The sequence below is a fragment of the Lissotriton helveticus genome, chromosome 3_2, assembly GCF_964261635.1.
Source record: "Lissotriton helveticus chromosome 3_2, aLisHel1.1, whole genome shotgun sequence".
In the NCBI taxonomy this organism is placed as follows: domain Eukaryota; kingdom Metazoa; phylum Chordata; class Amphibia; order Caudata; family Salamandridae; genus Lissotriton; species Lissotriton helveticus.
In genome coordinates, this window is record NC_136062.1 from 399957390 (window position 1) to 399979527 (window position 22138).

The 22138-nt window shown below is 44.9% G+C and overlaps 2 protein-coding genes across 7 annotated transcripts in view; one reads left to right on the top strand and one right to left on the bottom strand.

Moving 5' to 3' along the window:
• APIP (APAF1 interacting protein) overlaps positions 1-20758 on the bottom strand; it is a 420872-nt gene extending 400114 nt beyond the window's left edge. Inside the window, exon 1 of one of the 5 annotated variants that reach the window (XM_078684314.1) lies at positions 20655-20758. Coding sequence is in view for 4 of the 5 variants with exons in the window: in XM_078684318.1 (XP_078540444.1) it covers positions 19850-19897 (48 nt within the window). In the remaining variant the exon portion in view is untranslated. Of the gene's footprint in view, positions 1-19849; positions 19991-20654 lie in introns of those variants that run through there. The other 4 variants (XM_078684318.1, XM_078684312.1, XM_078684313.1 and 1 more) reach the window with 4 other exon arrangements.
• Positions 20427-22138, top strand: part of PDHX (pyruvate dehydrogenase complex component X) — a 752141-nt gene continuing 750429 nt past the window's right edge. The window contains exons 1-2 of one of the 2 annotated variants that reach the window (XM_078684319.1): positions 20427-20490; positions 20718-21345. In XM_078684319.1, coding sequence (XP_078540445.1) covers positions 21225-21345 — 121 coding nt within the window. In that variant the 5' untranslated portion in view covers positions 20427-20490; positions 20718-21224. Of the gene's footprint in view, positions 20491-20717; positions 21346-22138 lie in introns of those variants that run through there. The other variant, XM_078684320.1, reaches the window with a different exon arrangement.

Genomic DNA, 22138 nt, shown 5'->3' on the forward strand with positions numbered 1-22138 from the left:
TTGTATATGATACGTCAACCTATGTCACCAAGATGAAAAGCATGTTGGGCGATATTCATTTTTATCGTCCTATTATAAGAGATCCAACCACTAAGACAGTGAGCAAGATAAGTAAATTAACAAACCGAGCATTGAAAGATGGAGACATCTGTGAAAAGGAATGGATATTCCTCAACACGGAAAACCTGAGGATGGCCAGTATCTATGACCTACCGAAGGTCTATAAGAATGCTATGGATCCCCCTTTGAGACCGATAGTTTCGACTATTGGATCTGCCACGGAGCCCCTAGCCAAATATGTGGATGCCATACTGTGTACCATGTATCTCGCACACCTACCTTTGTCCAAGATACAAAAGGCATATTATAAATCTTGTAGAAAATAGACCTTTTTCTCCTTCCCTCGCTTGACTATCCCACCGTCCGTGTGTATTTATCATTCCGGACTTGGGGCCGTCGAGAGGTGAACCCCCTTGAGCATGAGCACAGTCCTGAGGATTTTACAAGGAAAAATGCGACAGAATAATCGGCCCATGAATTCAAGTCCCCCCGACTGTGCTGGTGGCAAGGATGGCCACCTTGCAAGATGTCATGGCAGCTCTGGTTCTAGTACAAACAGAGCTTGCCGCCTCCCGTCAGGAAACTGCGGCCTTACAGGCTACGGTAGAACGAATGCAACAAAACCCCTTTAATGTAGGGGGTGCGTCATCTACTGCGCCTCTTCCAGTGGTAGTAGAAAATGCCTGTTCAAGTGCCATTAGCCCCCGGTTGAGAGGTTTTATGGGATATATTAAGAAAGTGCAGGTGTTCATGACACAAGTCCTTCTCCATTTCACCTGCAAGCCCAAGATGTTTAGTACGAACCAGGCGGGGTGGCCTTTTTACTCTCCTATGTGGGTGGAGATGCAGCGCTGTGGGCAGTTCCCATAGTTAGGCGCGATGACCCTTACTATATGATTGGGACGAATTCAGAGTGGAGTTCGAGAAAACCTTCGACCGTCGTGCAGAAACCTTTTTAGCAGACAGGGACCTATTAGAACTCAAACAAGGGAATTCTGATCTTGTCACCTATCTAAATAGTTTCAGGCATCTAGTAGCGGAAACGGACTGGCCTGAATCCAAACAGTCCGCCATTTATTACCAAGGCCTTAAGGATGAGATGAAAGACATTCTCGCTCAAATTGATCCTCAACCCCGTATATGTGCCGCTCTCATTGAGTTAACCATAAGAATGGACCACAGGTTAAGAGAAAGGAAAGGGGAACACAAACGAAAAGAAAAGTTTACCCCAATGTATGACCGTTCTCAGACCACAGAATAAACGTCAACAAGACCTGAACCGATGGAGATTGGGGCAGTAAGAGCATCTCTGACTCTAAGTGAGAGAGACCACCGACGCAAACAGGGCTTATGCCTGTATTGCGGGAAGAAAGGCCATTATCTTTGTGATTGCCCTATCAAACCAAAGCATGGGCGCAATCGTTCAGGACAAGTAGCTATCGTCACAGTAGAAAAGGGGGCAGAAAACTCCAACGCTTGAGGGACCAAGAAGGGAATTCCACGGGCAGTTGCACTATCCCTTTGGTAAATCTTTTTGCCTTTATGGAATCAGAACATTTCTTTATTTCCTTGACTATTGGAATAGACCAAGAACATATCCACATACGAGCAATGGTGGATTTGGGGGCCACTGGGTGGTTTATGAAAATAAATGAATCTCAGAGGCTGGGAGTACAGCTCATATGCAAACAAACCCCAGAACAGGTGTACGTGGTGGATGGTAAGGAATTGTAATCAGGACCAATAAGTCACACTACTCCTGAATATGAGCTCACCTATGACGGATACCATCATGAATGGTTATCGTTCCACATAATTTTAGGCCCCTCAATACGGAGTAATTTTAGGCTTTCCTTGGTTGCAAAAGCATGAACCCACCATCGACTGGACCAACAAATAATTGCAGTTGCAGTCTACTTATTGTCGGAATTACTTTAACCTTCTGCTAGCTAGACCATGAGAAGCCTTAGCAGCTAGACATCACATCGCAACGGCAGCAGACAAAATTTGGTATTACCCCAGTGCTACGGAGCATATACCGACGTATTCAGCGACAGTAAGACAGAGGAACTTCCCCCACATCAGGAGTATGATTGCTGGATAGATTTGGTTCCCGGTGCCGTAGTCCCCTGCGGTCGAATATATGCCCATACAGCTCCTGAAAACCTGCATTTAAGAGCCTACCTGGATAAGCACCTTGCTTTAGGATTCATTCGCCCTTCTAGATCTCATGCGGCTTCTTTCCACTTCTTTATACCTAAAGCTATTGGGGATTTGCGATGTTGCATCAATTACAGAGGATTGAACAGTATTACCATCAAGAACCAGTACCCACTACCATTGATACCTGTGCTCCCAGAACAAGTGAGAGCAGCAAGCATACATACAAAATTGGACCTAAGAGGGGCGTACCATTTGGTTAGGATGCGCGAAAAGGATGAATGGAAGACAGCCTACAAGACGCGGTATGGGTTGTTTGAATACCTTGTAATGCCCTTTGGGCTATGTAAAGCCCCCACCGCCTTCCAGTTCTTCCTTAACACCCCCAGAACATCAAGGATATCCAAAGCATACTGGGGTTTGCCAACTTCTATAGGAGGTTAATTCGACAATTCTCAGATGGCGTTGCTCCTCTGACTCAATTGACAATAAAGAAACCACCTTTTCTATGGACTGAAGACACCCAGAAGGCATTCGACTTCCTTAAGAAGGCGTTCACATCAGCCCAGGTGCTCACACACGCAAATCCAGATCTGCCCTTTATAGTTGAGGCCGATGCATCTGATGTAGCAGTGGGGGCAGTTTTATCCAAAGACATGAGACTACCGGACATCTTCATCCTATAGCTTTTATATCCAGGAAACTGAATCCCGGTTAACAAAACTACACCATAGCAGAAAAAGAACTTCTTGCTATATGGGATGCATTCTTGGAGTGGAGGCACTGGTTGTTGGTAGCAACTCACCAGGTGACTGTTTATTCGGATCATAGAAACCTCATGCGAGCCGCACTACACCTCACGCCCCATCAGCTTCGGTGGATGTTGGTTTTTGCGGAGTACCGTTTCATTGTCACATTTAGACCAGGAACTGAAAACAATTAGGCAGACGCTCTGACGAGACAAGAGAGCTCTACGGATCCAGTAGTCACTCCGGAAAGGGCTATCATAGAATGCAGTAGGGTACTATGAGTGGTGAAAACAGACGACTTCCCACAGAAGCTCAGACAAGGACTACAGTCTTTTACTTGGAGAAACTTGTTAAAGTTTCACCCTGATTGGCAAATGCGCCAAGGACTCCCCATGAAAGGTCAACAGGTGCTGGTACCTACCACAAGCTTAAGAAAGACCGTGTTCATTTGGTGTCATGATCATCCATGTGCAGGGCACACAGGAGGAAGCAAAACCTTGGAGAAAGTTCTACGACAATTTTGGTGGCCTACTGTCCGTCCCAACATCCTTTCATGGGTAAAAAGCTGTTCCATATGTGCTCAAAGGAAATCCGACCACAGACAGACCCAGGGGCCACACCAGAAACGTCGTGGGAGAGCTTTTCCGTGGACTTTATCGTAGGGCTGCCGAAAGAACAGGGATGCACAGCAATAGTGGTAGTTATTAATTACTTGTCCAAAATGGGACACTTTATTGCATGTAAACAAGTACCCTCAACTAGTCAGTTGCCATGATTGCTTTTGGTTCACGTAGTCAGGCTTCACGGTCTTCCTAAGGTCATAGTGTCAGATAGAGGGGTCCAGTTCACTGCCCCGTTCTGGAAACCCTGGTGTTCGGAATTACGCATGTCATCCTCCCTTTCAACTAGCTTTCATCCTCAAACTGACGGTCAAACCGAGAGGTTGAACCAGACTCTTAAGCAGTTTCTCAGGTGCTATGTTGACAATAACACGAATGCTTGGGTGGAGTGGTTGTGTGTGGCAGAGATTGCATATAACAGCGCCAAACATGCCTACACACAACGCACTCCTTTCTTTTGTACATATGGCTTCCACCCTCGCTTCATTCCTTTTTTCTTCTGGGTACTAACACCAAACTTCCAGACTTGCAAAAAAGAATGGCACATATCGTAAAACCCTGCTTGAAACAAGAAACAATCTCCTCCAGGCTAAAGAAAGGTATAAGACTCAGGCGGATAAACACAGATGGCCAGGTCGCACGTTCAAGAAAGGGGAATGGGTTTGGCTATCATCGAAACACATAAGGTTTAAGAAGTACAGTGTCTTTAACCCTAGGTTTATTGTCCATACCGAGTGCGCAAACACATTAATCCGGTTGCAGTGAAACAGACTGCCATCACGCTTTTGTATTCATCCTGTTTTCCATGTGTCCCTGTTGAAGCGTTCCCAATGCCCTGTAAAAAGGAAGCCAGTTCCCATCTGGGTACAGCAGGACCAGGAATATGAAGTGAAGGGTTTTCTGGACTCCAAATGGACACGCGGTAAGTTATGGCACCTGATTTCATGGAAGGGCTATGGACCCGAGGAGAATTTATGGGAGCCAGCTTCTGCTGTGCATGCTCCGAGGCTAGTGGCTAGGTACCATTGCCTGCACCCTGGTGGGCCTTCAAGCAGTCAGTGTCCGTCGAGAGGGGGATGTCCGGTCAGGATCCCGCCTCCGGTTGTACACTGACTGTTGCAGTACAGCCACGGAAGAGCGGTCCTTGCCTAGAAAACTCCATTTCCCGGCACGCAATGCGCGAGTCACGTCTGATGTGCCTCGGGCATGACGCCGGAAGAAAGAGTAAAGGCGGCTCGGAATCCGATAAAGCTGCCGATTATTCAGGTGATTGTGCCTGCAGTAAACTTTGTTTCAGCCCGTGGATCTTGTCAAGCTGTTAGGATTTCTGCGCTGTTCCCAGGATTGGGTTTTGTGGAAAGAGTTGTAGCGGGAAGAGAGGGGTGTTCTTTTCCACTTCACCCTAGCGCGTCTTTGTGCTTTCTTCTGTTGGCGGAGTTCCGCTCCTCGGGTTCTCCTTGTAGAGGAGAGCAAGTCAAGGTCTCCATTTCCTCGTGATCTCCCTGTTGAAGAGGCCAGTGAGGACACGGTCTCATGCAGGGAGATAAGCATCAAACAATGAGTAAAAGGAAGCAGCTGCTTCCTCCTCAGTGACTGTTTTCTCAAGTGCCGGATTTTGGAATAGATTTCCTTATCTATTTTTACGGAAAGGAATATTTACAGAAATACTTTGGTCACGTTTTCTAGTGCATTATTTGTGTGTTTCTTTGTGATGGATCGGATGGGCACATCACAGGTTCTATTTTGGAATAACCATAGATTATGGACATACACCCATCTGAACGATACAAGACTGTATTGTATAGAAGAAAAACCCTATCATCATTTGCTTTTGCTGAGTTTGGTTATTCTTTATTCCCACAATTATTTTGTCTAGGAGAGGGGGGCCGGAGAGGCTTTACAGGTGTTTCTGCCTTGCATATACAGCCACGCCACACATGTCTTTTGGTATGTAATACAAGGGGCGGGGGTTCTCTCTCATTTATAGTACAACCTAAGAGGGGGGTGATATCAGTAACATTGTCCAACGTATGCTCTTTGTTTTGTCTCTAGTTCATGTTGGGTACATGCAACCGCCCTCTTCTCTCTCTCCTGGCCATTTGACCAATCAACCTGTTTTTTTTTCAGGTAGTATGTTCTAGGCGGTTAGGGGCAATCCAAAGTCTAACAGTACATGTAGTTGTTCCACAGAGTTTCTGAATTAGTATCGATCTAGTGTTGTTTTGTCATCCTCAGATCTCCCTCCATGCTGTTCCTACCCTTTCCTTCCCTCGCTTGACTATCCCACCGTCCGTGTGTATTTATTATTCCGGACTTGGGGCCGTCGAGAGGTGGACCCCTTGAGCATCAGCACAGTCCTGAGGATTTTTTTTTTTTTATTCCTCATATTGCGAAGCTCTATGTGTTCGGAGTTTTAGGTGTCTGCCTCTAGTTTTTTGTTCTTTTCCGATTCTGCCTCTTGGTCTCTCTTGTCTGGGGAGTTTATCATCTTCTCGATGATCTTTAGAGGAGTACCCTTAGGCCGTCACATAACGTAAACTCTGGTTTCGAAACGGGGGGAGCTAGCCACTTTGGCTACTCAACAAGTACCATACTTGTTCGCCAGAAGTTGTTTCGCATTAATCATAGGACCGTTGTTTTTACCCTGTATTAGGATTTAGGTGATTTTCAAAACGTTCCCAATATTTAAATCTCTTACAGTTGTTTCCCTTCTTATCTAGTTTATTAATCCTTACAGCTGAGTTCATCCACTCTCCATGTATTGGGGGGGAGGATCCAACCCATTTAATGCAGATCTCCCTCCTTGCAAGTACAATTAACACAAAGAGTAAATTTTCTTGACATTGTTTTAAACCCCCTCCATCTGCTGTATCTTCAATCCCAAAAAGAGTAAGGGTAGTACTTACAGTTATTCGTTTGTTCATGATTATGCTCAAGGTCTTACCAACTTCATTCCAAAATTCTTCTAGTATGTGAATGTGATCTGCCCTTTCTTCCCCACATTTCGGGCATTTCTTTGCTCCTGCGTTTTTAAACTTGGATAGCTTTTTTGGCGTCCAATAAGCTCGATGTATGGTATATTTGTGGTTTCTTTTCAGTGCCGCAGATTTAAGAGTCGACCAACATTTCCCCACTGACTTTTCCCAAATTAAGTCCAAGTCGGTTATCAGTAAGTCTTTCCCCCAGATTTGATCTTCTATACTCGTGTTTCTATCTCCAGCAGTTATTAACGCCCAGTACCACTTTGCCACTTCTTTAGGTATCGGTGTAATCCTTACCATTTCTTTTTCAAATTTTCATTTTCTTTGGTGTATATGGGTATCGTTTTGGACCAACTTAAAATTTGATAGTATTTAAATTTGGAAATTGAATTTTTTTGTCATATTTTGAAGTTCTGACCATGTATTCAGAGTTGAACCGTTTAATAGCTGTCCCCAGTAGTTGATGTCTGCTATTTTCAAAGGAGTGGCCAATGAGTCTTTTAGGCATTCTGGAGTTCCTGGTGAACCCCAGATGGGGGCCATTTCGCTGTAGTACGGAATGTTTAAAGTCACTCTGATTTGTACCCATATTTTTGCTGCCTCCCTTAAGATCTTCAGTTTTATTTTTTTGAAATACTTGGGATGTCCGAATTTAAATAAGAAGTGGTCAACTGATTCTGTCGTTGCTTGTATGTGCATTGGATAATTTTGATGACTTTTTAATAGCACTCGGATATTTTTTAAATGAAACGCTCTGTGATACTCTACCAAACCTGGGCTAGCAAGTCCTCCATTCTGCTTCCCCCTCCTAAGTTTTCTCCATGAGATCCTTGTGCCCTTCGAGGCCCAAATAAAACTTGTGATTTCACTCTGTGGTTTTTTTAACAATGATTTTCCAAATTCCAGAGGAATTGTATTAAAAAGGAATGTGAACTTTGGTACGATTGACATCTTGATAATGTTAGATCTTCCTATCAAGCTTAATGGTAGGGTGGACCATACCTTAAGCAGCTTTCTCACCTCCCCTGCTACCTTATTTATGTTACGTTGCGGAATCTTCCATAGATCATGATTCACTAAGATTCCTAGATATCTTCTTTCTTTCTTAATGTTTGGACTTTTAAACTGAGTGTTCCAGGTCATAATTTCCGTATTTGTATGATTTACCAGATAACCAGAGACCTTCCCAAACGCCCTTATAGTTTCTTCAATCGTTTCCTTAGCTTTAGAATAATCGTCCGTAAAAATCATTAGGTCATCCGCATATAATGCTATTTTCTTCTCCCATGTTTGATACTTAAATGGAGTGATTCCTTTGGCGTTTCTTAGATGATTTGCAAGTGGTTCAATATATAGATTGAAGAGCAGAGGCGAAAGGGGACACCCCTGCCTCGTTCCTCTGTCTATCTTTACATCACCTGTGAGACTTCCATTGATTAAAATTTTAGATCTTGGTGTCTTATATATTTGTTTCACAACATGCATGAAGGGCTGGCCAATGTTGTTTCTGATCATAACTTTTTCTAACAAGCATTTACAATGCAATGGTTTTGCCTTTGTTAAAGTTAGAGCTATTGGCATTGCTCTTGACATTATTTTTATTTTATTTATGTTTTGTTTTAACATAAATACATGGCATTGTAATTTACAATGCCACTAGCTTTATCTCTCGCAAATGACAGACAAAAACACCCACACAATGCCCTTCCACACACACAGCCACACAGAGCCCCCCACACACACAGCCCCCCACACACACAGCTACACAAAGCCCCCCCACACACAGCCACACAAAGCCCCCCACACACACAGCCACACAAAGCCCCCCACACACACAGCCACACAAAGCCCCCCACACACACAGCCACACAAAGCCCCCCACACACACCCACACAGAGCACTCTACACACACTTACACAGCACAAGCAGGCAACAGGGGCACACGGAGGCACAAGCAGGCAACAGGGTCACGAAAACGGAGGCACAAGCAGGCAACAGGGTCACGAAAACGGAGGCACAAGCAGGCGACAGGGGCACGAAAACGGAGGCACAAGCAGGCAACAGGGGCACGAAAAAGGAGGCACAAGCAGGCGACAAGGGCACGAAAACGGAGGCACAAGCAGGCAACAGGGGCACACGGAGGCACAAGCAGGCAACAGGGGCACGAAAACGGAGGCAAGCAGGCAACAGGGGCACACAGAGGCACAAGCAGGCAACAGGGGCACAAGCAGGCAACAGGGGCACAAGCAAGCAACAGGGGCACACGGAGGCAACTGCAGGCAGGACACTACCGGGCTGTGCCTTGGGACTGAGGACGCCGTGAAAATGGGGCATGTTATAGCGCCATAATTCTGTGAGTACTGACCCCCCTCCTTAAGGTGTGGAGCTCTCGGCACTGACCACTCGGCCACTGGTGGGCGTCATCACTGTACCAGCCCTCTCTTGGAAACTGGGAGCCCCGGCTCGTGCTGCTCTGCGGGGACAGGGTAGGTGGACAAATTCTGTCCGTGCAGCGAACGAGGGTGCGGCGGGCCTGCTGTTGCCCGGATCCTCCTGCTGAATACTGTGAGGAGCGAGGGAGCTCCGAGTGACCAGCCCGACACTACCTCACAAAGACTGAGGGCGGAGGAAGGTGCGGTAGTGGGAGCTGTAAGAGCGACATACACCCGACTCTCCAGGACCCCCTGAATGCGCCGCCGTGCACATCGGTCGGCTCACCGGCCCCCCACGCAACAAGGGTCATACACGGATGCACGCTTTTGAGGGGTGCTGTGTGCTCGTCCCTGCCGCTGCCTCATGGTGTTTGCGGACGACATACATCCCTTTCCACGACAGGGCCACCAGGGGAGGGGGCGAGAGAGAAGGAGGGAGAATCAGCGGGAGGGAACGGACAGACGGAGAGCGGGATGGGGGGTGCCGGGGCAGGAACGGACACACGGAGAGCGGGAGGAGGGGTGCACCCAAAAACCAACAAGAGAACGATGACATTTGCTACCACACTCCTCCATACATGATGTGACATCAGCATGCACCCTGGCCTTTTCGACAGTTCACCACTCATACCCTTACTTATTGCTATAGTCATCCACAAAGAACACAACTCACTGCATACCCTTCCTCTTCTTAGTAAAACCCGTGGTGACCTGACAGTAGCTAATAATTGCACAGTTTTGCATGACCACAGATTGTCCCTAACAGTATCTACAACTTTAGCTCTGCACTGGTAGGCTCTCTGCACACATCCCACTAAAACTTTGTTAAACATTGTTCATGACATTAAAGGTAAATGAACCTAATTTTCTATCAGAATAACACCAGATGTACCTTCTTTGTTAAATATCTCTAGAAAGAACCAAACAGCATTCTCTGTGATCACTTGATCCACAAATGTCACTTCCACTCACTTGTGATAAATGATTGATCATAGCTACTGTCTAGTTTCAATGACAGACCTAAATGTAGAAAGTAAAAAAAAAAAGAGAACCAGCACCCACTGACTGCCACACACTTTCAAGGCATATAATAGAACCTTCAGCTGGAGAGATAATCACTAAATATTTATGAGTCGACCTTTCCATCCCATCCCTGACACCAAAAGCCATTCTTAATAATTATTTTGACCAAATTATCATCCAAATAACTATATCAACATGACCCCTCCGGTGTCACAAATGAAGTGAGATGTTTCGAATCCTGGTGTAACTCAATTAATGTATGCTGCAGACATATCTAAAATTGTAAAAACTGAAATAACTTTCAATGTAGCTAGCATCTCATTGATATGCTGAAGCAGTTGACAATCCTCCAAATTTTGCGATTAAGATTGCGTAGATCCACACATAGACGCAAAGATTTACCTGCTTCAAGTGCCAACATAATTTGAGATAACTCCCCCTCTTCTATGGGCTCAATAACAGACATGGAACACAATTTGTCAAGTTCTTCCTTCAATTCTTGTCTAGGACAGAGAGGCACTGTTACAAATGGGGTTTCTGGTTCGCTAGGGCATGCACCAAAGCCAGGCAGAAACCACCACTCTAGTCAGGGCAAAGGAGGTACAAGCTGAAGATAACCCCTGCTCACCCCCTTCGTAGCTTGACCAGAGCAGTCAGGCTTTTCCTAAAGTCAATGTGTAAAGCAGTTGAGCAACACACTCATACATCAGCGACACACTAGGCACACCACAAAAGAAACTCCACACAAGGTAATATGAATTATCCATAAAAACACGTTAGAACACAATCACATATATATACTGTGCCACCAGGCTCTTGTCATGACTTCACAGGTAGTACATAAATCAGTGTGCCAATCGGGCAGTTGTCATAACTTTACATACATCACAAGACCAATCGGGCCACTGTCATGACCATTACAGTTAGGGATAGTCAATAACTATTTGTAGAAACTGTACTTAGTATAAAGCATTAGGCATAAGCATCACATAAGTCGCACATCACTTTGTCTCAGAGGAGGCCATAGGACCATAAGTCCCCCAGAAACATTTGTGCCCCCTAATGATATCCAGCACCAACATTTAGTCGTGCACCACAGCCCACTTGTAGCAGTGCAAACACCAATACATGAACATCCCAATCAGCACAACACCTGCGCTTTCCTTTGGGTACTTGGTGTCCTTTGTACAGGCTTCCGGGCCAGACACCCAACTACACCAGAAAATGCAGCAGTCCTCGTCCCCGGGGGCCTCCGTTGAGGTTTCACCCCGTTTTGGAGCACAACACCACAAGTAAGGGGTGCAACACACCCTGCCTTAACGCCAAAAATCTGGAGACCCCAATGTAGGCGAAATACTACGGGTAGGGGTGTCCCATGCTCTGCCCACGTTGACCGGGGACCTCCCTTCATGCCAAGGACTGGTCCCATGAGCGCATTGCATGGGGCTCATCAGCCTGAAGCTCAGTCTCACTTACCATTCCCTGGGGGCTGAGCGAGTGTAGGTTGCAGCCGCCCGCTGGTCCGGTCTCCTCACATTCTGCTGCAGGCCGCCTGGTGCGGCTGGGAGGCTCCTGCCATCGTTCACAATGCACGCACCCAGGGCTGCTATCCAGCTAGGGGGTCCATGTCGAAAGCGGCTGAATGGAGCCCGCAAGGCTCCGGTCTCTACTGTGTGTGTCTGGGCCCTACCCCCAACAAGGCTGAGGAAACCCACGGAGCACTCTTCCTCACAGGAGCCCCGCCAAGGACCAGGCTTCCACAGCCTGACTTCCAGTTGGCGTCACGGCTGCTCTCATCATGAGGAAGAGCAAGAGCCCACTTCTCAGGCTTAGAAGTTTATAGTTAGAAGCGCCCTACCCGTGCTGTACTAAGCAGGGGCGCACATCTTTGGGCCATAGGTTTTTTCAGTGCTTTCCCAGCGCACTATGATATGGGAAAAATGCCACATGAGCCCCACATCTGGGCTCACCTACACCGGCCACAAAAATCCTGGTTTCAGCACCTAGACACCGCAACGGCTTATAGTTTTGTAAAAGAGGCTGAGCTAAGAAAACACACCGCCAGCGGCCCGGGACCCGTGAGCAGCATCGGAGCGGCCGCGCTAGGATTGGCTCGCTCAGGGAGGCTCGTCTGAGAAGGACGCGCTGCCATTGGTCCACCGCCAGGATCTACACGAAGGAGCTGCGCTCCTATTGGCCGAGGACCGGAGAGGCGTGCGGCGTCATCAGGGGCTCGTCCCGAGAGCCGCGCACGGATTGGACGCGCGCCTGTGCCCCTCGAGAAGAGGCGCTGCTGCCGGGGGAAGTCCTCCTGCCAGCCCCAGGGACCTCGCGTGACTGCTGCCCTCCCCGCGTGTGGCGAACTCGTCACCAGAGATCCCCGACTGTTGTGGGGGCATAACGAGGAGCAAGGGGAAGGTGACCGGAAGCGCTGAGAGCACAGGAGAGACGTGGCGGAAAAGCACTCACGCAAGCAGGAAGGCGGGTGCCGGCAATGCCGGAACAGATTCGGGGGCGTTCCCGGCTTTTGGCTGACGTCGCGTGACGTCGGCAAAAGCCAAAGAATCTCGGGAACGCCCCCGAATCTGGTCCGAGATTGACGGACGGAGCCCTCTCCCAATGGCTAGCCTCCATTTATGGAGCTAGCCAATCGGAGGAGGGGGCGTATCCCGACCCACACACACAACTCAAGAGGTTTTTTGGCGCATGCGCAAAGCGCATGGCCAGGCAAAACCTAAAAAGGCCCAGTTAACTCTGTCGAAAGCCTTTGCGGCATCGACAGGGAGTATGGTAAGAGGGGCTTTCTTTTGCGTAGCTATGTCTATTGCAGTCAGAAGCTCTTGTGTGACTTCATGCAGTTGTCTCCCCTTGATAAATCCTTTTTGGTCCAGGTTTATAAGTTGCGGCAATATTTTTCCTAACCGTGCTGCCATGACTTTAGTGAAGATTTTATAGTCCGAGTTTAGCAGCGATACCGGACCATATGATTCGCATCTGGCAGGGTCCTTACCAGGTTTTAGGATGATGGTGATTATCGCGTCGTTCCAGGAATCTGGTATATTACTTTCTTGCTTGAGGATCAAGTTTGCCAGTTCCGTGATATGTGGGAGCAGGGTGTCTCTTAATTCCATGTAGAGCTCGTTTGGTAAAGCATCAGGGCCTGCTGCCTTCCCTTTTTTCAAACTCTTAATAGCCTCCTCTACTTCACTTGCTAGTATCTCCTTATTTAGTTCTCTCTTGTCTTCTTCCGTTAGTGCTGAGGATGGAACATCCTCAAGATAGGTGTTGATCAGGGTTTCTTGCGGATTTGTATCTTCCGTATATAGGACCGCAAAAAAGTTCCTGAATTCTTGCCTGGTTATGTCTTCATCAGTGCTTTGAACTGTTTGACCTTCCTGGTATACACTCCTTACTTTATTTCTGGCTAGGTCTGTTTTAAGTTTCCAGGCCAGCCACTTTCCACATCCTTCCCCATATTCGTGTTTTGCTAGCTTACTTGACTCCCATTTTTTTCGCACTCTTTCTTCCAAGATGTCTTCTAGTATTTCTTTCTTAAGTTTTCTTTCTTGCAATAGTTCTTCTTTTCTGCTCGTATCTTGTTCTCTTAATATTGAGGTATCTATAGTGTTGATGTTAGTTTCCAAATCTGTAAGCTCTTGCTTTAATTTCTTGTTTTTATAGGCCCCTAGACTCAGCAACTTCCCCCTTAACACCGCTTTATAAGCATCCCAAGTTATCTGTTTTGTGGTGCCTGTTTTGTTAAGTTCAAAGAAGTTTATTGTTTCGATTTCCAATTCTTTTACAATTTGCTGGTCTTGTAATATAGCCCTCTCTACTGTAAATCTCCTTATCATTCCTGTTGTTCTAACCTGTAGAGTTAGTTGTACAGCCGAGTGATCTGATATGTGGGCTGGGAGGTGGGCTACGTTTTTTATACTTTCTGACAGCTCTCGATCTGTAAGAAAATAATCGATCCTCGACCTGTGTCCCAATTTTTTATTGTACAAAGTGAAAGGTTGCTTATTGTCTCCTTTATCCCTCCACATGTCAACCAGCTCTAGATCTTTTTTATAGAAGCCGATCCACTCTCTCATTTTTGGCAGATTTGCTGGTCTACCTGGTGGTGACCTGTCTAATCTGGGATCCATTACTAAATTAAAATCGCCTCCCAGTATTATGGGTGAGGTGGCTAATAATAACTGCGAATAAAGTTTCCGTAAGGGATCTGCATCATCTAAGTTTGGGCCATAATATCCTGCAATCGTGAGAGGATTATTTTCAATCTTTACTCTGGCAATCGCCCATCTCCCTTTATTATCCACTTCTACTGAGTCCATGACTGCCTTCAGTGATTTTTTTGTGATTATCGCAATTTCTTTGATATTGCATTGTTGTGTGGTTCAAACATATGTGTCTACCCAGCCTAGGGTCTTTATTATTTGAGCCCATTCTTCTTTCAGAAGATGCGTTTCTTGCAAAATTATTATTTCGCTTTCTGATGTTCTAATATACTCTAAGATTTTATTCCTTCTACTCTTCGTCCTCAGTCCATTTACATTCCAAGAGAGTATTTTGATGTCTCTACTTATGCTCCCCATTCATTCTGTTCCTTCTGACACTTTCCACTCTGCACATAACTTATGTCATTGTTTATGAAATGAAACTCCGTTTTGTTTTTTACTTCTATTCCAGCGTATGAGGAGGTTTTATTTTTTTTCCCTATTTTGCTCCCCACCCTGTTTCTTTTTTGTGATGTTTTTGTGTTTTCTTTTTCGTGTTTGTATGTTGCCCTCCCCGGGGAAGCCTCCTTCTTCTTTTCCTTCGGTTATCTTCGTAACCTTTCGTGACTCCCTATCCCGTGACTCTTGACTTTTTACATAAAAAAAGTTATTGTTAGCCTTACACCGTAATACTTTTAAAATTCATCCGATATTATGTTTGCAAAGGATTTCTTGTTAGCTCAATGGTTTCTCTGACCTCGTTTGATCTCAAATTAGTTCAATGAGGGATTTAACCTCCTCTGGATCTTTCATGTTTCTCATTTTATTCCGCCACATTATCCTAAGTGATGGCGGGAATTTCATCTGTACCGTAGCACCCAACTGCTGAAGCTCTGACATTAAGTTTCCTAGTTCCCATTGCCTGGTTTGGGAGGCCTTTGACATATCAGATCTTATTTTGAAGGTCCAGTTTTCTTTATTGAAGTTACCTTTTTTCAATGCCTCTCCCAAAATGTTGTCTTTTAGCACGTAAGTTTTGAAGTTAACAAGTATCTTCCTCGGTGTTTTCCTCTCTTTGTTTTTCCCATATGGGTCTCTATGTGCTCTCTGTATGTCTTCTTTTAGCAATGCCTCGTCGGCCCAAGGGAAATATTCTGTCAGTAGTGCTACCACGTACTTCTTCATGTCTGGTCCCTCTTGATTTTCCGGAACATTCAGAATTCTGATATTGTTCTTTCTTGCCTGGTTTTCCAGTGACTCCATCTTTTCATTCATTAATTTACTCTCTTGCCTCAGGGAATTTATCTCTTTCCGGTTCTTTTCCAGCCTTTTATCCAAGGCGACAACTTCACTTTCTACTGCCGTCACTCTGTCACCCAGTGCATTTAGCTTATTGTCTAACTTCTCACAGACTTCCTGAATTTTATCTTGTTTAGCCTCTGAGATTGAAAATTTTTCCCTCATTTCTGTCCATATTTTTTCTAGGAATTCATCTGTGTGGTTTTTTTGGGTTTCTTTTTGCCCCCTTTGTAATCGTTCCACGTCATCTGTAGTCTCATGTGATATTTCGACGGTGATCTCCTTCTCACCCCCCTCCGCCATGAGTGCTTTTTGAGGCTTAACTACTTCTTCCAGCTTGCTTTCCTTGTTGGTCTTCCAGATGTCCTCCAAACACTTTGTTTCAATCTTGTTTTTATTCTTACTTTTGTTCCTTTTTTCTGTACTTTCTGGGGCCACTTTTTCAAGTTCCGGCAATGTCTGCGGGCTCGCCAAAGGAGAGGCTGGTATTACTACGCTTGAGGGGAGAGTATCTCCTTCCTCTCTCAGAAGTGAGGGGCCTTCTGTGGAGGACTGTGTCTGCATATAGGCCTGCTCTTTTGTATTTGAGCCCTGTTGCTGTTGAACTTTGAAGTAGGTTCTTAGTGAAGGTGTCACTTTTAGATAGGCTTTCAACGAGGACACTGTATTTCCCTTGGAGGTGGTTAACCCACCTTCAGGAACTGCCTTGACGCTCTCCCTGGCCATTTTTCTGTGCCTTTTTTTGATCTCCCTTGGGGTATTGCTCTTGCTTCAAAAAATTTCTGTTCCGCAAACTATATGATGATGACCTGTTTCCCCTGTACTTCTAAGGATCGCTCTCCCTGGATCTTTGCTTCTGCTAACTTTTCTTGAGGGGGGCTTTCCTCCAGTTCACAGCAGTCCTTTTTACCACCCTCCTTTGTTGTTCTTAATGAGTCACTCATATGCTGTTTATCTGTGTTGAGTCTCACTCAGGCTTTTAGTGTGCAAGTTTTGGGGGATACTTGTGATGTTTGTGGTAATTAAGCGTGTGGAATTAAACAATGCCCACTTGTCTCTCTTTGAATTACCTCCTTCAATTTCGATGTCCGACAGCCACTCCTCAAGTCCTGATATCGAAAATAGAGCTTTTATTTCATTACACTCTTCTCCTTTTGACACACCCTCCGCGCCAGCCAAGCCCAACTCTAAACCTCTAGACGTTCGACACAAGTTTTCACTTCCGCATTTCCCCTCGGAGCTTGAGCAGAATTTACCGCTTACTCTGCCGCTCGCGCCCCGGAACTGATACCTCAGTCTCCTGGAGGCCCGGCAGCAGCACGTCTTTGCTCTCGCGGCGGCTGCCCAAAGATCCGGACAGCGTCTCCTCTCCGGAGCATGTGGCTCCGCCTCCCCCTGTACGCCGCGATGTGAGCCCGGTTCTCCCCCCGAGGCTCCGCACTCCGCTGCCGTTGTCGATGCTGACGCAGATGCCAGACAAGAAACCATCCCGTGTGATCTGTGCAAATAGTAAGAAATCCTTCTTTTTGCCTTTCCGCTAGTCTGCCGTTACTTCGGCTTCATGCATGTGGTGCTTTAGCAGGCTCCGCTGCGGTACCTCATGTCAGAGGAATCACGGAGTCGGGAGCTCTCCGGCTGAGCGTCCTACCCAGCCGCCATCTTCCCCCCTGTGCCAAAAGCCCCCAGTCCTGAGGATTTTACAAGGAAGAACATGTCAATAATATCAAACAAGAAAAATTGTAAAATAAATGTTTCAATGTTTTAGATAGTTGTCTTTGTATTTATCATTATGTAATATATATGTATGTCTTGAGTTTACATGCCCTTCTATAGTAAACTACACTGTGCCCGATGTTTCTTATCTTCCAAAAAAGTTATCTCCCTGTCAGGGTAGTATCCTATTTTCAGGGGCCCCGTTCGTTTACCAGAACAAAATACCTGATCAGGTATCTGCACCAACAAACATGTAAAGGGACACCACACATATTTTAAATGCCTAATCTTCTCAAGACAAGAATTCAAAAGTCGAGTGCCAGTACTTTTCTTTGAGACTGGCATTTGTAGAACAAGCATTGGCAAAATTAACTAGTCTGATATTTGGGACATTGTCTCTGCCAATGAATTTTCGTAAGATGCTGTTCAGCATGGCTAAAAAAGCGAGGTGCAATGACACTGCTGCACCAGCCAAGTTATTCTGTAGGCATGCACACCTACAAAATGATGCAGCCTTCATATTTCTTTTAGTTTACTGATCGTTACATTTAAAAAAAATTAACACTAAGTAGCGCAAAACAGCTTTTTGTTCTTGCAGTTTGCTGGCCGGTCATACCCTCCACCCCATAATAATAACAATTTTTTAAAAATTAAAGAGGAAAATGGGAGGCAATGGAGGAGTGGAGGGCGAAGAAACAGAGTGGGCGAGGGAGGTAAAATGGCAGGACAGAAGAACATGAGGGAAGAGAGCTGGAAGCTCTCAGGATGTGCTTAAGCAAAAAGAAAAATATTAGTCCCTAAAATTGAGAATTGATAGGACAGAAGCAACTAATCGGAACAAAAGAAAACAGGCTATGCTACAAGGGAGGAACAAACTGGAAAAAGGAAAACTATTTTAGAATAAGCAGCAATCAAATTAGTGTGACAATAAGGCAAACAAATTGTAATTGGCTTGGCGGACTGTAGCCCAAAATAAGTCTTTTGCAACTTGACTGCTCACAATGTCTGGTATGCACGACCAAATGAGGAAGCAATCTTCTACTCATAGATGACATTTAAAGGTATTAACTGTACTTCCCTTCATGACTAATATTTGAACTGAAAATAATGGCGCTTAGTGTGGTGCTAACATTTAAAGAATACATACCTGTACTTTTTGGGAAACCATTGATTAAATGTGCCTTGCCTTTGTATCATAACACCAAGATGCTCCATTTTATATGTAACATTTCAAGACCATTGTTGTTTTGGCCAAATGCGTATTGCTCTCTAGGATTCATAGTCTAGATTTCCTAAAGATAATGAGAAGTCTACAAGACTCAGTATGTAATACATTACTGGTACTAGAGGAAAAGTTTGAACTAGCATGAACGATAAAGGGTGACTTGACACAATGAATTTGTGTATTTGGGGTATTTGCATAACACTAATATTTCCCCTCTTAGCCACTTCAGAGCACAAGGGAGTAGAGAGTTCGGAAATATTATTTACTAAATATATCATGTGTTTGTAAAATACATACTATTGATGATGGCCGTTTCTATGAAGTTAATGGAACTCAGATAGATGAAATTAATTGTATTTGGAATAATTTAGACAAACAATTCGATAAGCTGTGCTACACTGCTGCGCCACGCTAATAGTTAAAAGTATGGAACGGGATATAAGGAGGGCACATAGTGAGTGGGGTATAAACTGCCACACTCACTCACATATTAGAATGGAGCACCGTGTAATGAGTTAAAGTTTTAGACAGTCCAGACTTATTATACATTGCACTACATGTTGAAAAAATATAAACGTAAAAGAGAATGTAAAGTGATCTTGGTTACCAAGTCAAAAGTAGCCGAGGGTGTATTAAATGACATGTTGTAAAATGACAGCTAACTGGGTGACTGACGTACTACATAGGCATTTGAACACACTTATTGCGCACTACAAACTGTTGCGTACCATCAAACATTTTAAGTCTGTGGGTTTTTAAGTAGTAATAATGTACTGCTGATACTGCATACTTTTTCGAAAGTCTGCAACAAATATTTTAGAGCAATGTCAGTCCTCCTTTAAAGTGCAGTAAAAATAAATATCAAACTTGTAAATATGCGGCACACCTTTTGGGCTGCAATTTTGGACCGAATGTATCAGAGAATTTTAACCATTCTGTGTCTATTGAAATATGTGTTGATACATAAGGGCCTTACTTCTTTCCTTAATTGGAGCACCCGCTTAGCCCAAATGACATGGGGGATATTTAGAGAAAAACATCTAATGCTCTGTGGGATAGGAAAAACATTCCCATAACTTCCACTTATCACACAGTCGCCTTTATAAGTATTTTGGGTGGAGTTTCACTGCAGAATCAGGGCCAATGGAAAATGTGTGCCCCGTATCACCTCTCCATTGAAGCAGTGCATAAGTGTGGCATTAACATGAAAAGGACTTTTAGGCTTGGCATATTATCACCCTGAGACTACGATACCCAGTCCAAGCTCTACACACCAACTTACTACTGACACACCAGTAAATCGTGTAGAGCAACCATGCATGGTTCAGAGAAAGCCTGTGAAGCACTTTGCCTCCAGTGTCGCCTACCTTGGCGTTGTCAGTCTGGTTACAGTTGTCCCCATTGCAGTAATACATGCTGCAAAGGTAGAGAGGCTACGGCTGGATACAGCTGATGTTCCACCCTTCTCTCCCGGGCCACACCGAGTACCCACAATCGAGCATGGAAAGGGAAACAGGATAATAATACAGCACGACTACTGGCGATAGCTAACCGGACAGACATCTTGGAATGGCAAAGATTCCGAATCACTGCGGTCAATGTCGAGAAAGAAACACAAAAAATAAAACAGGACCGAATATTTTATTTTTAGAATGGGGCCACATTCGGAAAAAAAATATCTGAGATCATATATGAAAACATCGATGATTAAAATATGTTTGGACTATATAACAATTTAAAATATTAGGGAAGCATCTTTTACTATTAGCTACGCCAGTGTTGACGATAAACTTTTAATCCAGGGTGATATAAATGAAAAAAAGACTAGTTCTACCCGTTTGCAGCGAGTCTTCTGCTTATTCGAAGCCCTGCCTGCTGAATGTACAGAATAAAAACCATAATAAACAATAGTGAGCGCGCATGTGTACCACATAAGAGCCTGTGGACACATTGACAGGAAGCCAGATGATTCGTTATCAACGAGTAGCTACCACAGTTACTAAGAATGGTATGGTAACTGTTTAAGAATGTAAACTATAAGTATGTAGAAAATAGCCTGAATACGTGTTACTACCATAAACAGCTCGTAAATATTATTAAAGATAATTTAAGACTAGGCATTTTCTTTAGTATCGCAATCAGTTATGAAAGTAAGCAAATATATATATATACCTTTTGAAAGAGACAGACTCAAAAGTTGCACCCAGTTTACCAAATACATATTTGTTCCTGCAGTGTACCCTCTATTGCAGGGCGCCGAGCAACACATTTTCAAAATAACCGTCAAGACACGTGAGAAAAAGAGAAAACGGACAACAGTAACCATGGCATGTCAAGTAAGCAAACTAGCTTGACAAGCGGCGGGCGGTAGGGAGTGAGAGATTCTTGAAGTGCTACAAAAAAAATTATTTCCAAATAGCGTATTAAAATTACAACATTCATAACGTGCGTACTAGCTACAGAAAATATTTTCTTACAAAGATATAGTATTTTTATTTTCGCGGTTTTTCCATAGATGTTATGAAAATATAGACTACCATTTGATTTCTGCAAAAGTTTAATATATTTATGAGGCGGAATTGAAGAATAGTGTGTAGCAGTCAATACAATTTGACTCAGTAAGCTCTCCGTCTAAAGATGGCTGCCGCTCCGATGCGTGCTTGACGGCGGGCGCGCAAGCCTGCTCCCTGACATTTCACTGTTTTACGGTGCCCCCGCTGGTGGTGGCCGAGGTCAGGGAAGATGGCGGCCTCCCTTACCCTCAGGCTGGGCAGAGCCGGGCTATGGAAGGTGATGGTGTCCGCGGCTCCGCACCTTCGCCAAGGCGGCTGCAGGTTCCTGAGAAGCGGAGGGACACTGCAAGGTGAGGTGGTGGGAAGGACGCTTTAAGTGGTGGTAGTAGAAGGCTGTGACAGCTGAAGGAAGATGTGAGGTTAGCAGAGCACTGGTTCAATGCCTCGCCAAGGAAGCCAGTAGCCTTTATTTAAATGCAAATAGAATGCAATTCAATTGACTCGGTACCTGCGAAAGGAAGGTGTGAGGAGTATTGGATTCTAGTTGATGCACCTGGGTGTAGATTCACTGAGGGCATGCTGCATGGAAGTAGAGTTTTCCACTCGGGGAGTATGTGTGTGCAACGATAGGAGGATGTGAGACCCAAGACTCTTAAGAGGCTGCGAGTACTAACTCCGGGAGAGGAGTGTGATGTTAGGGTGCCCACCTGGCATGTAGTCAAATGCTTGGCAGTGACTATAACGTTTGAGCACAAAGAGTCAAAATTCAGGACACAAGGTCAATGTAATTTTAACAGACTCAGTTTAAGAAGTCGCTCAATAATATAGAAGTAGGTAAACGGGTGGCCAATGCAATGGTAGTCAAAAAAAAGCTTTAAGTTTTTGGTGTTGTGTAATGCTTGGCAGTAGTGAGCAAACATTAACATGTAGCTGGACTTATTTAAGGATAAACACTGGGATGTGGAATTTCTATAGCCCGACGCTCGGGACATATTGTTTGGGATCAAGGGCAACACGTTTTAATGTGTATATTGTCCTTGGGACAAGTAGACCCACCCTCTGCAGCACAAACACTTGGGCTGCCAGTTTAAAGTACCACAGTTAGGATCAGGGAAGGGCATTGTTTACAGTTAAGGTAATAGG